This window comes from Carassius gibelio, chromosome B6, assembly GCF_023724105.1.
Source record: "Carassius gibelio isolate Cgi1373 ecotype wild population from Czech Republic chromosome B6, carGib1.2-hapl.c, whole genome shotgun sequence".
Classification (NCBI taxonomy): Eukaryota; Metazoa; Chordata; class Actinopteri; order Cypriniformes; family Cyprinidae; genus Carassius; species Carassius gibelio.
In genome coordinates this window covers 27100483-27115870 of record NC_068401.1, presented here as the reverse complement: position 1 = coordinate 27115870, position 15388 = coordinate 27100483, and the positions used below count along the sequence as shown (strand labels likewise).

The 15388-nt window shown below is 34.7% G+C and overlaps 1 protein-coding gene across 3 annotated transcripts in view; it reads left to right on the top strand.

Annotated features, from left to right (window-relative positions):
- LOC127960173 (CMP-N-acetylneuraminate-beta-1,4-galactoside alpha-2,3-sialyltransferase) overlaps positions 1-15388 on the top strand; it is a 40687-nt gene that overhangs the window by 13588 nt on the left and 11711 nt on the right. For all 3 annotated transcript variants that reach the window (XM_052559765.1, XM_052559766.1, XM_052559764.1), the window contains 6 exons: positions 715-757; positions 2223-2315; positions 9250-9344; positions 12304-12367; positions 12448-12543; positions 12796-12982. In XM_052559765.1, coding sequence (XP_052415725.1) covers positions 715-757; positions 2223-2315; positions 9250-9344; positions 12304-12367; positions 12448-12543; positions 12796-12982 — 578 coding nt within the window. The remainder of the gene's footprint in view (positions 1-714; positions 758-2222; positions 2316-9249; positions 9345-12303; positions 12368-12447; positions 12544-12795; positions 12983-15388) is intronic.

Below are 15388 nucleotides of genomic sequence, written 5' to 3'. Positions count from 1 at the left end.
GTCTATATTTTATAGCTAAGTTACATAATTAACTTGCTTAACTGTGCTAGTCATATACCTTTTTTTCCTACTTTTATTTTATTTTGTTTTATTCTTACAATCAGTATTTCATGGCCATATTGCAACTGTACATAGTTCCATCTAAAGTTTGTGAAATGTTTGGCCAATCACATGCAAATGCTTGACTAATGCATTGCAAGCACACATTCCTCATGTAGTTAGCTACAGGTAATTATAAACACATTCATCAATCCCATCAAGATTCCTTTAAAATAATTCAGTAAAGTGAGAAAGCTATGCATACTTTATGTAATCGCTTGTACTCTGCAGTACTTTTTTTTTTTGTTTAGTTTTTTCTGCATAGACTATATTTCTGTGTTTTACTTCCTGGCTGCTGGATGGCATTGAATGGCATTGTACTGAATATCCATATTCATTTTTGTGCTACTGGTGGTCAATATATACCACCCATGTTGTTCTATACACAGTAATCAGCCTCTCGCATTTCCCTCTGTATAACTATAATAATAATAATAATAATATATTTCTTTGTAACCTGCACTGTCAAAAATGGATATTCTTTTCTGCTGAAATATTTCCATCCCTTCCTGTTGACACCGTGATGATAACACACTGCATCTCTCTCTCTCTCTCTCTTCTTTCTCTTTTATGAATATAAACTCTGTTGATTTCTTGTATTTCTTCTCTCTTTAGAATACGACAAGCAGGGATTCCTTACCAAGCCTGACAGAAAACTGTAAGTAATGCATTGTTATCATCTGTGAGCATGAGTTTCTGTTTCAAAACCTAGAGATGCCTACATAGACAGCATTTCAAAATTCATTGATCACTTCACTAAAGTTTAGTACAATTATGCTGCCTTCTAAAATACCGTAGGCACATTTTAAGGTAAACCACATATTTTGCATATTCATAAGTCTTCTGAAAACAAATGTTTGGGGGGGGAGTTATACAAGCCTCTATATATTAACGTATACAGCAGAACTGGCAATAATCTATTTCTATATACATGTTACTCTAATATCTAATCTTTTAAACTATCGACACAGGTCTAATTCAAATGGACTACTTCATCCAACATTTTATACTCTGTTGGAGTCAAATCTTTCATTAATTTCTGTTTGTGTGACACACAGAATTGTTGTCAATGTTCCAACCCATTTGATTTCATTTGGGATGTTGCCTTCGAAGGCAGCTGGCTATGTAGGGCAAGACCGCTCACTAGGTTTCGTAACAGAATTTCAGAGTGTGCATGTATGTGTTGAGTTCACTTTGGCCTGTACTATCCAGCAATTTGTCTCTCTTTATAACTCGGCTTGTTGTTTATTTGAGCTTTACTTTGGAAGGATAATTAATGGTGCCCTAAAACATTTCTAATGAATGATCTCTTGGCTCTCACCCAGCCTTGTCTGATTTAACAGTCCTGATTGTGTCTGTACGGGAGGTCCGTTTACCCGAAGTAAAACATGGCTCGACCTCTCTTATTACCATTAACGGCCACCTGTATAAATGGCACTGTCAACAGGTCATCTTTATATGTCCAGCTCTCACAGTATTGATGTAAACTTACTAGAAAGTTTCCATTTGCCGGCCTGTGAATTAGTGGGTTTATACTGGCGCTTATATAAAATAAACTACTCCTCACACAAGTTGTCATCTCATTGAGCAGCCTTGTACATCATTGTACATCCTCTGGGCACCGAGAGCTCGACACAGCTGCTTTCCACCTCTCTCCAGACCCCAAAGCATTTAGTAAGATACAGAGCTCTATTTTAGGCATGTTAATCTGCTTGAGAATGAATGAACTTCCATAATCAATCAAATTTAAATCAGTATGGCCTGGGGCATTTTAAAATACTCCACAGATTTATTAAGAATTAATTAGGATAATTCTTTGAACTTGCTGCCATATTTCAAACTAAATCTGTATTGTTCATGTTTTGTATTTCACAAAATGACTTGCTTTTGATTGCAATAATCTAAGGTTAATTTTAATGGTATACCACTGTTGAAAAATTTAGGGTCGGTAAGATTTTTCATCTTTTCGAGAAGAAACGGGCTACATTTATTTGATAATAAAATCTACTGTTTTCGGTATGATTATATTTTAAATGTCATTTGTTCCTGTGCTTTTCTACACCTGTGATTACTCCGCTATAGGACACTACTGAAAAGGATCTTCTTCTGTCTTTGGTTCACAGGCCTCTGGAGCTTCAGTATACATTTGGTAATCTCAGTAAAGGCGAGTGTAAACCCGGTTACGCAGAGGCCAAGATGACTTCAATCTATCCAAAGTAAGCTGATCTCATCATGCATTTGGAAATTCTGCAAGTTCAAAACTTCATATTTGTAAATGTGCATGCAGACACGCAGCTCATTTTGCTGCTGTTTAATATAATTGAGATTTAGATGAATAACATTCTCATTAAGACCAGGAACATGAAAGTAGAAAGAGTTTACAAGATCACAAAAAGAAATTACAAGAGTTCTTTATCTGTTCTCTACAAGCATCGCTGGTAAGTGTTGCAGATTCATCAGCTTGACCAGATGAAATCATCTTGAAAGTGCACAAAACAATGCAATGCTATTTTTAACTAATTTTAACAAGCTTTGCAGGTTTATTCTGTTTTTGCACATTTAATAATTTTTCAGGAGTGAGAACATACAGTAGAAAGGACGAGAACAGTTTTCACAGTTTTGTTGGCTACCTAAGACTTGACCTTCTTCTTTGTAGAATCGTTCATAACTTTGTGTGTGTTGTATAGTTTGTCTTAAACCCATTACACAGTGAGGATGCAATGCACTTGAGAGGAGCATAGAAAGACATTTCCTTTTCTTTTCTTTTAAATAATTCAGTGTCTGAGAAGATTCCCCACCGTGAATGCTCTTTATCCCTTATGTGTTGATTTAAGGTATGTTTCAGAAATGTGTCCACAGAGCGCCTCACTGGCATCAGAAATGATGCAGATCTTTTTTTGGGTCTGTTGTGCTCCTCTGGGCTCCCAGTGCGTGAGAAACCCATGCTTCTGCTTCACACGACTGACACGCAAAGCTTTCCTTTAGCAGCAAGACTTCTGCCTGAGCCTCTGTGATTAATATAAACCACCCTTTTTGGATCTAATCAATTCTTCTAATATCTGAATCCTTTTAAAATCACACGTTTAATTTTTTTTTTTTTATTCTTCACTGTGGGATGAATGCATACCTTTGAGTGTGTGTTGAGCTTATTTGTTTTCTGGTTATTGGTTCAGGTCAAAGCACACTCAGAATTCAAAATACATAGTTTTCAATTTGTGACATTGTTTTCATGGCAACTAAGCACATTTTCTTTAATGTGTCCGGACAGTTTAAACTTTTTTTGTAATTCTCATAAAATTATGATACTGTAATTATAACAAAAATGTTTAAAAATCATATATACTGTATAAAATCACAAATCTCACAATGCAAAAACACATCTCCAATTATATATATAATATTATATAATTATATTTTATATATATATATATATATATATATATATATATATATATATATATATATATATATAATATATATAATATATATATATAATATATATAAGATGCTTCGAGAACCCACCTGCAACCTACCTAAAAATCAATGCACAAGTGCACCTAGGCAAAAGCTGCTTTAAATGCAAACCATGGTCAAACTAGAGTTCAAGTGCAAAATTATTAAGGCATTTAATGCACTTGCCCCGCTCCAGACCTACGTGGCACATCTGACAATTTCATACAGTCGATTGATGACAAATATGACGCAGGGAAACAACTCACTGCTTGATGGAGCCTAGAGAACGTTGTTAGAATGTCCCTAAAATTTAAGATATGGTGCTAAAAGTTCAGTAAGAAAGAAGTTAATATTGTGTTATTTTAGACGCAAACTTGTTTGTTTTTCTCAGTTTTGCCAACGAAAATATAAAGACAAAGCAGAACTGTTTATCTCTTAGCAACACACAGCTGCATTTCATTTCTGAATGCACGTTTTGAACAAATTGGGTGAACCACTGGCCATAAGCACGTTGGATTTTAATCAGCGCTGCACAGACCGATCGACCTGATGGTGATGATCAGCTTCAAGTCGAACAAGCCTAATGATTCAATGAACCATTCATAAAGAGCCATTTACTTTACTCATCAGCCATTTGAACCAATCAGCCAATCAAATGAATAAATCAATTACTTGATGACTTGGCAGTTTTAGTTTATTTAGAGTATCATTTCATTAAAGAAATAATTTAATATTTCCATAGTAATAATTATAAAATTAAAGAAATATATTATTAAAAGTATAGTTCAACCACCCAAAAATGTCTGTTTAATCGTTTACGCAACAGTGACTCTAAATTATCTTTTGGGAGTAATTTCTCAGCCAAGTTTGATTAGGTTAATTTATCACCACATCATGTAATTAATTAGATTAAAAAAGTTAATCGGTTACCAGCCCTAGAAATAACTGAACATAAAGGAGGAACTCTTCAGATTTAATTATATAAAATTATTACAGTTAATTATATAATTAAATTATTTTCTTAATTTACTGTAATGGCTTCAAAAATTATCCACCATTCATATCAAAGTTTGCTGTCATTTACTTATGTCGTTTTAAACCTGTATGACAGACTTTCTTCAGTGAAGGATAATTAAAGAAGATTTGTATATATTTTTTTATTTAGTATATACAATGAAATTCCAACATTCTCCAAATAATTTCTCCTAAGGAAAAGATAAAAAAAAAGTCTTCACATTTTTTATGATTATTAATTATTTTATTTATTAATACATTTTTGGTTCATACAATTGAAGTCAATAGTGAACAGAACATTTTGATTGATAACATTCTTTAAAATATCTTCTTTTTTGGTGGAACAAAGTCACACCGGTTTGAAACGACATGAGGGTGTGTGATGATAACATTATTGTGTTTTTTGGGTGAACTATCCCTTTAAACGATCCTGCTCTGTTTGTCTAGATGTGGAGGATTGTAGATTCAGAAGTAAACACCCACTGCTGTGATTGGTGAATTGATGTGTATGTTTGGCTGCCTACATCCTTCACAGATGGATGCTGCTGTGATTTAGGTCAAAAACACATAAATACTCACTACATGTCAAATGATGTGTTTAGCAGACAAAGGAATAGTGACCATGTAAAGAAAACAGTTTCTCAATTTTGGTTTCAACATTAATGTTGCATACAATACAGTCGCACAGCATCATCTTTTAGTTTCACATTTCTTTGAAAATGTGATGAATGTGCCCGTTTTGTAAATTAATCTGCAGTAAAATGAAGCGGACAAGGGACCGAGCTCTTACTGATGCGTTCTTGATCTTTATTAAAAATAAAATTCATCCACTTTTTCCTTACGTTGTGTTCGGAAGTAAGGCAATTCAAAGCATGTCTTTCCACAGCTTGGTTCTGCACAGCATCTTGTTGTCCTCAGAGCCATCTTTATCATTGGGTTTCCGCATAGACCTGCGTGTTCACCTCTCATAATAACTGCATGCACAGATCGGTGGGCGGGGCTAAACAGACAGTGATCATGAGGTGTTGATGATCTTCTGTGGAGGCGGTGCTTATACACACTATTACATCATAGAGCAGAACATTCCACAAGCCACAGGTTTTGGCAGATTGCCTTCAATATAAGCTGTTTTTAGACTCACGACAAAGTTTTGAGGGTGTTTTTATAGTACAACCTCTTATATGTCAAAAGATCAAGGGAATTTTGGTTTCTCCGTTCATGACTTCTTTAAATAGAGCTGAGCTGTGTAAAATAGTGACTCGGGGCCAGATCACATGATGCTGAACCTTTCTGGTGTAAGTGGAGTCAGATGGGAATATTAAATAGACCATGACATCTACAGTGTTTGTTGAGACACTAAACCTACAACATTTAGTTAGCCATGTAATTAGCCCTTGACATGCGTTGTTGAACATGATCCAGGAACCTGTTTACAGCCTGAACACTGCTCTGGAAATAAAAGCAAAAATTGAAGAGTCAAGAGCACACATGCATATATGTGCTTACAGCATCCTTTATAAACAGCCACGGTTTCGTAGCTCAAAAGACTTTTTAGTTCTTTTTAACTCATTTGAATCATTTAAATGAGTCAATATTTAACATGGGTCAAAGTGGAAAAGGGGTTTTCAAGCATCGAAAAAATATCAAAGTTTAATACATCTTCAAGGTTGTTCGTTTGTTTTTCATGCATCTTTTCATGTCCTATTTATTTATTGATTTATTTTCTGAGCATCACTAATGATGACAATCATAAATTTTTAACATTTGTATTAGACACCCAGTGAAATGTCATTCAGTGCAACAATAGTTCATATACCAATAAATCTGGTCAAGCATATTTAGATGAATCATTAGATGGCATTTAGTCTTATGTGTACATTTTTTGAAACCGAGAACTATTCATAATGTGAAAGCTGAATAAATAAGCTTTCCATTGATATATGGTTTATTAGGGTCGGACGATATTTGGCCGAGATACAACTATTTGAAAATCTGGAATCTAATCAAAAATTACGTTTTTATATATTTATGCTAGGAAATTTTGCATAAAAGAAAAATCTATAATTTTGCCCCATACAATGTTGTTTTGGCTATTGCTAAAAATATACCCCAGCGACTTAAGACTGGTTTTGTGCTCCAGGTTCACACACACACACATATATATGTGTGTGTGTGTGTGTGTGTGTGTGTGTGTGTGTGTGTGTGTGTGTGTGTCACTGAATGATGATACATAAGCCATTTGAAACACTAAAGTAGACACTTTTCTTGCATTTAAATTCAATTAAATTAAATTACATTTATGCATTTAGCAGACGCTTTTATCCAAAGCGACTTGTGGTGTATCCAGGCTATCAATTTTTATCTATCATGTTTTCCCCGGGGATTCAAACCCCCAAACTCTCTACCGCAGTGCTCTACCAATTGAGCTACAGGAACACCAAAATATAAAAAGGAACATTTAATATAAAATCACTTTTATTTAAATAATTTAATGCAGACACCAAAATAGGACGCCACATCTTTAACCCACATACAGTCAAATATAAATATAAATCAGTTTGGCAGCACAGATTAGTTGATTTTGTGAGAATCTGATGAAAAATGTTTGAGTTCCTATTGCTGTCTCTGATTTTCAATTGCAGTTTTAGTAATTTAATAACTTTTGAAACTGTTTTTGGCAACAATCTCTAAGAAGCACCTGTTGAAACTTTCTGAAAAGCTTCATCTCAACATTTTATCTAGCCTTTTAAAATTGGTCTCCTTATGAAATGAATATCCGATTATAGTATAGGACTTGCGTATGCTGTAATTCTAGTAATTATGAAGGGTTCACATAGTTTTCTCACAAGTGTACGTGTTTGGAGGTTGGAGGCAGTGAGAAACGCGGGAGTGTGTGTCACCTTCACTTACAGTGTTGGGATGTGAGGAATCGCAGAGTCGTGGTTGTGGACGTGGGAATCGAGTACACCGGACCACCTGTGTCATTAGTGCATTACTCCAGGGCTCGGACAGCTGCGTACAGCATGACAGAAGTGTTCAGGTGTTGTTTTGTCAGCCAGTCAGATGTTCGGGGTAGTTTGTGATGTGGTTAGTTGTGTCAGGTGCATGCTGGGTGGAGGATGTTGACAGAAATCAAGGCGTTTCTCCTTGAAATACAGCTTAAGTTGTATTTTGTGGACAGTATGGGAGAGTTTTTCCACTGTTAATGATTGTTTGCATAATATGGTTGGTTTGGTGCTACATAGCATTAAACAATAAAGTACTCAAGACCTATTATAATCTGTTGGTCACATAATGCAGTTTCTCATCTATTCCTGTTTATACTCTCTTCTTGTTTTTCTTAGGAAACAAATTTGGAGAGTAACTAAAAGCAACTTCTAATTTCACAGCGTTTATGATTGTAGCTATTTTAAAGTAGATTAGCTTTTCAAGGTGCATAGTTTTTCAATAGTGGTAAGATAAAAAAAAAAAAAATATATATATATATATATATATATTAGATAATTTACGTTTTCAGTTAAGCACATGTTCTGTAATGCATCTTGACATTAAGTTACTCTCTCATCAAGCTACAATACAGTAATTGTTTCAGTTATTCTTTATAATGATTATTTTCTTATTTACAGTTACTTTAATTCCTAGTTTTCATTTTACGTAACATCACAATGCACAAAAAAATGTTTAGCAATAAATAAATGTTTTATATAAAAATATATTTCCTATTTGTAATAATTTATAATTAAGCAAATGAAAAAAATATATAAATAAATATTTTGTTAATAAATAATAATGATAAATTCTGCCAAGAATTATAGTTGATTAGTATAAATACTCTAACTCTAGATTATTTTCAGTCATCAAGCATCATAAGCATTTTCATGGAATTTTCATGTTAGAATGTGCAACATTGTAACCCAATGTCATCAGAGCAAAAATAATCAATGGATCTAGTTAAATGTCTTGCAGACATTCTGATACCGAGTGTAATAAGACTTTAACTAGTGTCATATTGCTGTGTAGCTTTGGAAGATCAAATTCATCTTAGTGAATCGATTTATTCAGATGATTCATTTAAATGGAAAAATCGCTGAGTCATTCGTTCAGTCGGCCAGGTCTGTTTCTTTTATTTTTAACATCTTTCCTATAAATATAAAACCTGTCATCATTCACCATCACAAATGTAGGTCATTCCAAGTGCACGCTGCTTTCTATCCATAAAAAAAAAAAAAAAAAATCTAAAAATAGCATTTCAGATAAGAATTCTTGGTGGAAAAATTTTGCATTTTTGTGCCAAAAATATTCAGATTTCAAAAATAAATTGTCATCCCACAGTTATATATTTCAAAAATAGTTTTATTGAAGTTGGATTGTAGTCGAATGTCTGTAAGTGAGCAGCTTGTAGCTTGGTGATGTCGGCTCCTTATAAGTCTGTCTGCTTGTTTTGAGGAAAGGTCAAGTTTAGGCCTTAGACATTCCAGTGCTCATCTCTTACAAACTGATAAACACACCGGTAGCCAGTGGGATTATGGGTAATGCGAAGCTCATAATCCTTTCCAATATTCCAGTGTTTTTGATATTGCACCGGTTATCAGAGTATCGCTCCCCTTCTCTCACGCAGGCTGTGGAGTGATTAGCGTGCTTGTTTTAACTTGTTTTCTCTCTGTCTATTATTTATTGTTTTAGGTTTTCAAAACCTGCCCCCATGTTCCTCGATCCAAATTTCAGGCGGCTATCAAAGATCAACACTTACGTGCCTCCGTTTGGAGTAAGAAAACAAGGTATTTTTCTTTTTTTCGTTGTTTTGCATCGACATATGAAAAAGACAATATATATGAACTGAATGTACAGTATGTATTATAGTTAGATAGAGTGCAACATGAACTTTTTGTTGCCAGCCCTCGCTCAGTCCAGTGATTTTTGTCCTCTTTGTATTTAAATGTTTATTAACCTCTTCTCTGTACAACGTAACAATCATAACTCACACACTTGGTTCAGATGGGCCTAGTTCTCTCTGAGGAGGTCAAGTAAATTAGTGTTTCGCAAGAAGTGCTTTGTAATTTCAGACGCCTGTGTTTTTCTCACACAAGCGCTTGTACAAATCACAAAGGAAATCACAATCTGTTGTTCAGTCAGCGGTCCTCGGAGGAATCTACTGCCGGTCGGATACTAATCTCAATGATCGTTGTACATTTCTATTTTCACAATTCTTCTCCTCACAGATATTTTCCCACAAATATTACACATTTTCAGGCATCCATGATTATATGAAAGTAAGTCATGTTGTACTTCATCAAAGGTCCATAACTGAAGCAAAAAGTGCATCCTAAGAATTTTATTTTCTATTATATTTTACAATACTGGTCAAATGGTTGGAGTTAAGATTTTTAAATGATTTTGAAAGACTGCATTTATTTAATCGAAGTCATTTATAACACTAAATTATAAAATATTATTAACATTTTAAATAACTTTTTTAATAAAAATGTTTTTTAATACAGAGTTAAAGAGATCAGCATTTATTAAAAAAAAAAAATCTTTTGAAACATTATAAATGTCTTTACGGTCACTTTAAATCAATTTGATGTTGCCTTGCTGAAAAATAGTGTTCATTTCTGTACAAACTTTATTTTAAGGTCCAGTTCTCACTATTAACAAACCATTAACTACAACTTTTGCCTCAAACTCCTAATCTTCTGCATGTTTATCCAGAATAGGTGCTTTTAAAGTATTGATAAACAGCCAATATGTTATTAATAGGCATGCTATTAAACAGTGAGAATTGGTCTTTATACTAAATTGTTACCTAATTTTTTTTTTTTTTTTTTTTATTCTTAATTACCCCAAACTTTTGAATGGTGAGGTATCATGGCTTCTGCAATAAAAGCATAAGAGACTTGTTCCTAAAACATTAAGACTAGCAGCAAACACCAAGAAATATGTGCATACACCAGTGTTTCGCAAAGATTATACACATGACTTACAGATGAGGAAAAAATATATATATATTAGGTAGATGTTAAACTAATTAACCCGTCACCAAGGGCTCCTGCAGGTAAAGTGTAAGTGGCCTCTATTCAGTCAGGTTTTCAATGGTTCTTTCATCCAGTGTGCTTTCAGACATTTAAACCAGAAACATGAGGCATTTCTCCTTTCCACTCACCTTCATTCATGTCTGCCCTGGAGGTTTTGGGTGTAATTACCTTCCAGCCTGATTAAATCACAAATGTGCATGTTAAGTGATGAGTTCTGCTCTGACTCCGTTTAGCTGCTTTGGCAGAGGCTGTGGGACATTAAGAGCAGAGCTGTCGGCATCTCTGCATCCGTCCCGCTGAGGTTTCTCAAACACTGGTACTTGAATTACATGTCTGTGTGGGAATTACTGCTGTCTAATGTGCTCTAATGTGATGTTGAGATGAAAAGCACTTGAAATGCTGCTCATGCTTTTAAACAGAGCCCTACCTTATGGATTCAACTTTTCATGCTGCAGACATGAATGATGCCTTAAATAGTGTGGCATGTTGAGAAGAGGAGTGATACTGCTTTTTTAAGTAATCTGGATCACATTGTTTAGCAGACGGACTATAGTAAGGACCAAAAGTGACGCAGATCACTGGTTTTGTTGTTGTGGAGTTTACGTATGAATCCTGTTCTATTATCTTTAGCATAAAAAGCCTTTTCTCCACTGGAATGCCTTTCAGTGGAATGTATTACTAAAAATAGAATGGTGCATAAGATAAAGGGTGTTCTAAACTTAGGGTTATTCCTAATTCTTAAGTGTGTTTGAAGCTGTGATGTAGGTTCTTTCCCAGGAGGCGACAGCATTGTTGGCAGCATGTGAGAACATTTGCTGAAAATTTGCTCGACCTCATGCCTAAAATGCTAATGGGCATGTTGGTTCATGGGAACAGATTTGAAGAAATCTAGCATTCCATCAGTTGCTCAGCAATGGATGCTCTGCAGTGAATGGGTGCCGTCAGAATGAGAGTCCAAACATCTGATAGAAACATCACAATAATCCACACCAGTCCAGTCATGTGAAACAAAAGGTTGTGTGATTGTAAGAAATGTTTTAAACCATCTTCCATTTCCCTAAACTGTTTGATCAGTGCATATTTCTCTCCTGAATCAGAAAATATGTATTTTTAACTGGAGAAAGCAATCCTAAGGAGGGCTCATATTTTTGCTGGAAGCAATAGTTTGATGTTTTTTTTTTTTTTTTTTTTACAAGCACAGCTTTTCACTTCACAAGACATACATTGATAGACTGGAATGATGTGGATTACTTGTGAATTATTGTGATGTTTTTATCATCTGTTTGGACTCTCATTCTGACGGCACCCATTCACTGCAGAGCATCCATCTACTTTGCTCTAAATCTGTTCCCATGAGGAAATGAACTTATTTACACCTTGAACGGACTGAGGATAAGTACATTTTCATCAGATGTTTAATTCAGAGTAAACTATTCCTTTAATTCAGTCCAACGTTCATGCATAATTCACAGAGATCTTCCACCTTAAATATTATGTACCATTAATATAACTGTGACCCAAATCATGTTGCTTCAACATAATATGCTAATTGTGGTCATGAGGAATGAGTGGGTGATATGTAACTGTAATCTTTAGCTATCTGTAATGTTAAGTTTAGTTATTTCTGTTAGAAAATCAATAGCTGTTTTGTTCAGACATTTGTTCAGTTGCTTTATGTAAATAATTGCATTTTCTCTGTCCACAGAATATATCATTGATCGCATTTTAAAAGCTACAAAGAGATATTCACTTGGTTCAGAACTTGACAGGTAATTAATGTCCACATAATCACCAAAACACAATCTCATTCTTTTGCAAGAAACTCTTATTTTGTCATTGTCTCCTGTAGTATAAGTTGTAAGAAGTGTATTATCATTGGCAACGGAGGCATTCTGTCCAACAAGTCCCTGGGATCCCAAATCGATCAGTATGATGTTGTTGTACGGTAAGTTAGTATAAAAGTAACTTTTTATAAATTGCTGCTTTGCATTTTTTTTTTTTTTTTTTTCACTTAATATTTGGCATGTTAACACAAATCAGTTGTTGTTTCAGAAGAGGAGCAAGTTATTACATTAGCTGAATGATTATGAATACAAACAGCTTATTAATGTTCACAGCTGAATCCTGCACATCAATAGCAGAAAGTGAATGGAGAGCGTTTGGATGTCACGTTGATTTGTCCTCTGGGTTTTATTAGACTGAACGGGGCTCCAGTCGCCGGGTTCGAGAAGGACGTGGGCTCGAAGACCACCATGCGTATCACGTACCCCGAAGGAGCCATCCAGAAACCGGAGCGCTACGAGAAGAGCTCGCTTTTCGTCTTCTCTGCCTTTAAACCCATGGACTTCAGATGGCTGCGTCACATGGTGCTTAATGAAAAGATGGTAAGGCGTTCACAAATCTGAAACCTCATGTTTCATCAACATTTTTTTCTTATTTCAATCTTATTTGACTATATTTGCATCCAGCAATAGGAATACAGTATTCTTAGTTAGGTTTTTTATGTTTAATGTTATTCAGTAGATGTCTTTTTAAAATCAGCACAGAAAATGCTAAAGAAATTGTCTGCTTATAGTAAATCAGTCAAATTGTTTAAAAAGAGGGTTTAGAAACAGTACTTGCAGATTTACACATTACCATTAGGGGGCAGCATAGTGTGTGCTCTGAACAATAATATTAAATATGAATACCTAGGGTCAAAAACCTATTTTTAAGACCATTTTAATTTTAGAAATAAGCCATGTTCTTTATTTTCTTCATCTTTTTATTATTATTTTTACAAAGCCGCAATAATGTAAACCTAAATATAAAACACTTTTGCTGGAAAACATTAGCATACTTGTTTTTTTTTTTTTTGTAGGTTTCAACATTTTTACTGATGCTTTCAAGTAATTTTTGCAGGAAACTACATATTATTATATTGGTGACAAATCAGCTAAATCTGCATTAAAAACGTTTGCAAGGAGTAAAGACAGATGTGCAAGGTCAGAGAGTGAATCAAAAGCTGAGTTCAGTTTAAGGGACATAGGCCAGAGGTTTGTCACCACAGGTACCTACTGTATGAAACTGCTTTGGCCTTGTGGTGCATGGAGTAGAGATGGATGTGGGCTTTGTGTTTGACGTGTCTTTGATAGGCCGGTGTGTAACTGGTCATGAGGACTAACTTGTAATATTTCTGTTGCCACACTTTTAGTGCCAGGTTAGTTTAAGTTAACTCTCTGATTCAAATTCAGTTGTCACACATGTAACAAATGTATCTCCAAAGATCTTTTTGGACTACTTTTAAAGAAAATGGCTCGTCTCATTGTAGAGAATTATGCAAAGCAAACCACGCAATGGCCACACACAGGTAGTGGGAGATAAATTTGTATCCTGAAAAGGTTAGTGGCTGAGATTTGTTGATATAACCTATCTGTTTCCCTTGAGTCTTTCTCTTTCTAAAAACACTGATAACGTTTCTTCTGCCTTCTGTATACTGCTCCATTAGAGTTCCCACCACCAGCCCAAAAGCCATTAGGACTAAGAGAGAAGAAACAAATGCATGTCTTGGATCTGGGACATAAGTGTTCTTGGGTTAAGAATCTTAAAAAAAAAAAAAAAAAAGACATTTTCAAAATGTAAAGCCATGGAAAAAGGATCCTATAGAGTACAAAAAAAAAGTTCCTCAAAAAAAGATCAGTGTTAAAAACAGCTTAATATTTTTGATGAATAAACATTTCAAAGAACAGCATTTTATTTGAAATATAAATCTTTTGTAACATTACAAATGTATTTCCTGTCGCTTGTGATCAATTTAACGCATCCTTGCTGAATAACAGCATTCATTTATTTAAAGAAAAGTCTTATTGACCCCAAACTTTGAGCAGTATAGTGATCTGCTGCATTAAAAGTGTTTAAATGGCTATTTTTACAGTACACAGTAAATGCTGCTTCAGCTGACATTGTAAAGAAAACTCTAGATGAGAAATATTCGTCAGTTATGATTGTACATGAATATACTACAGTAACTATGATATTTTGTTGGAAATGTTTAGCATGTTCAGGTTTTGAGTATTTAGTGGAAAACATGACTACTAGTCTTATTTAGTTGGTCTTAAATTATTTGATTTGCTTCTAAAAGTCTTAAAAAGGTTTATGTTTCATTACCTTAAAATACAGCTTACTCTGGAGTAAAAAAAAGAAATAGTTTCATGCCATAGCGTGCGTTTTAAATAGATCCATTACCGTTTACTGCCAAAACAGTGATTTACTGAACAAACTGAACAATAAATGAACCAATTTAAGTCGAATTTATGTGTAATTTTGCGTAATGATAAACAGACTTAAACCGAAAAACTCTGCGGCAAAGAGCAGTGAAATAAATTCTTCCCATAATTGTTTTCAGTTAAAACGTCTCTTCCACTTTGAGAGCACTATCCGTCTCTGACCCGTCCATGTGAGACGTTCGTTCTCGTCCTACCGCATGCTACAATCACGGCTCTAATTTACACATGAAATTAAGCGGAACGTGTTAATTCAGTGAAGGTTTTGAAGTGTGCAGACTGTCTTCTGTTCAAAACATTCAGACAGGAATACTGATGAGGATAATTGGGAGGTCAGAGATGAAGTAGATGTTTTTCCTTTGTGTGTGTTTATTGGCCGTAGTCTTCGCTTGTGATTCTTTGACGCAGAAATGCTCTCATTACTTGAATCTCTGCTGATTTGGAATTAAATGGCAGCTATGTCTTCTGAAAGCAAAAGAGCGGCCAAGAAATCTTGTCGTAAATGATGCATCCACACAGCTAAATCAT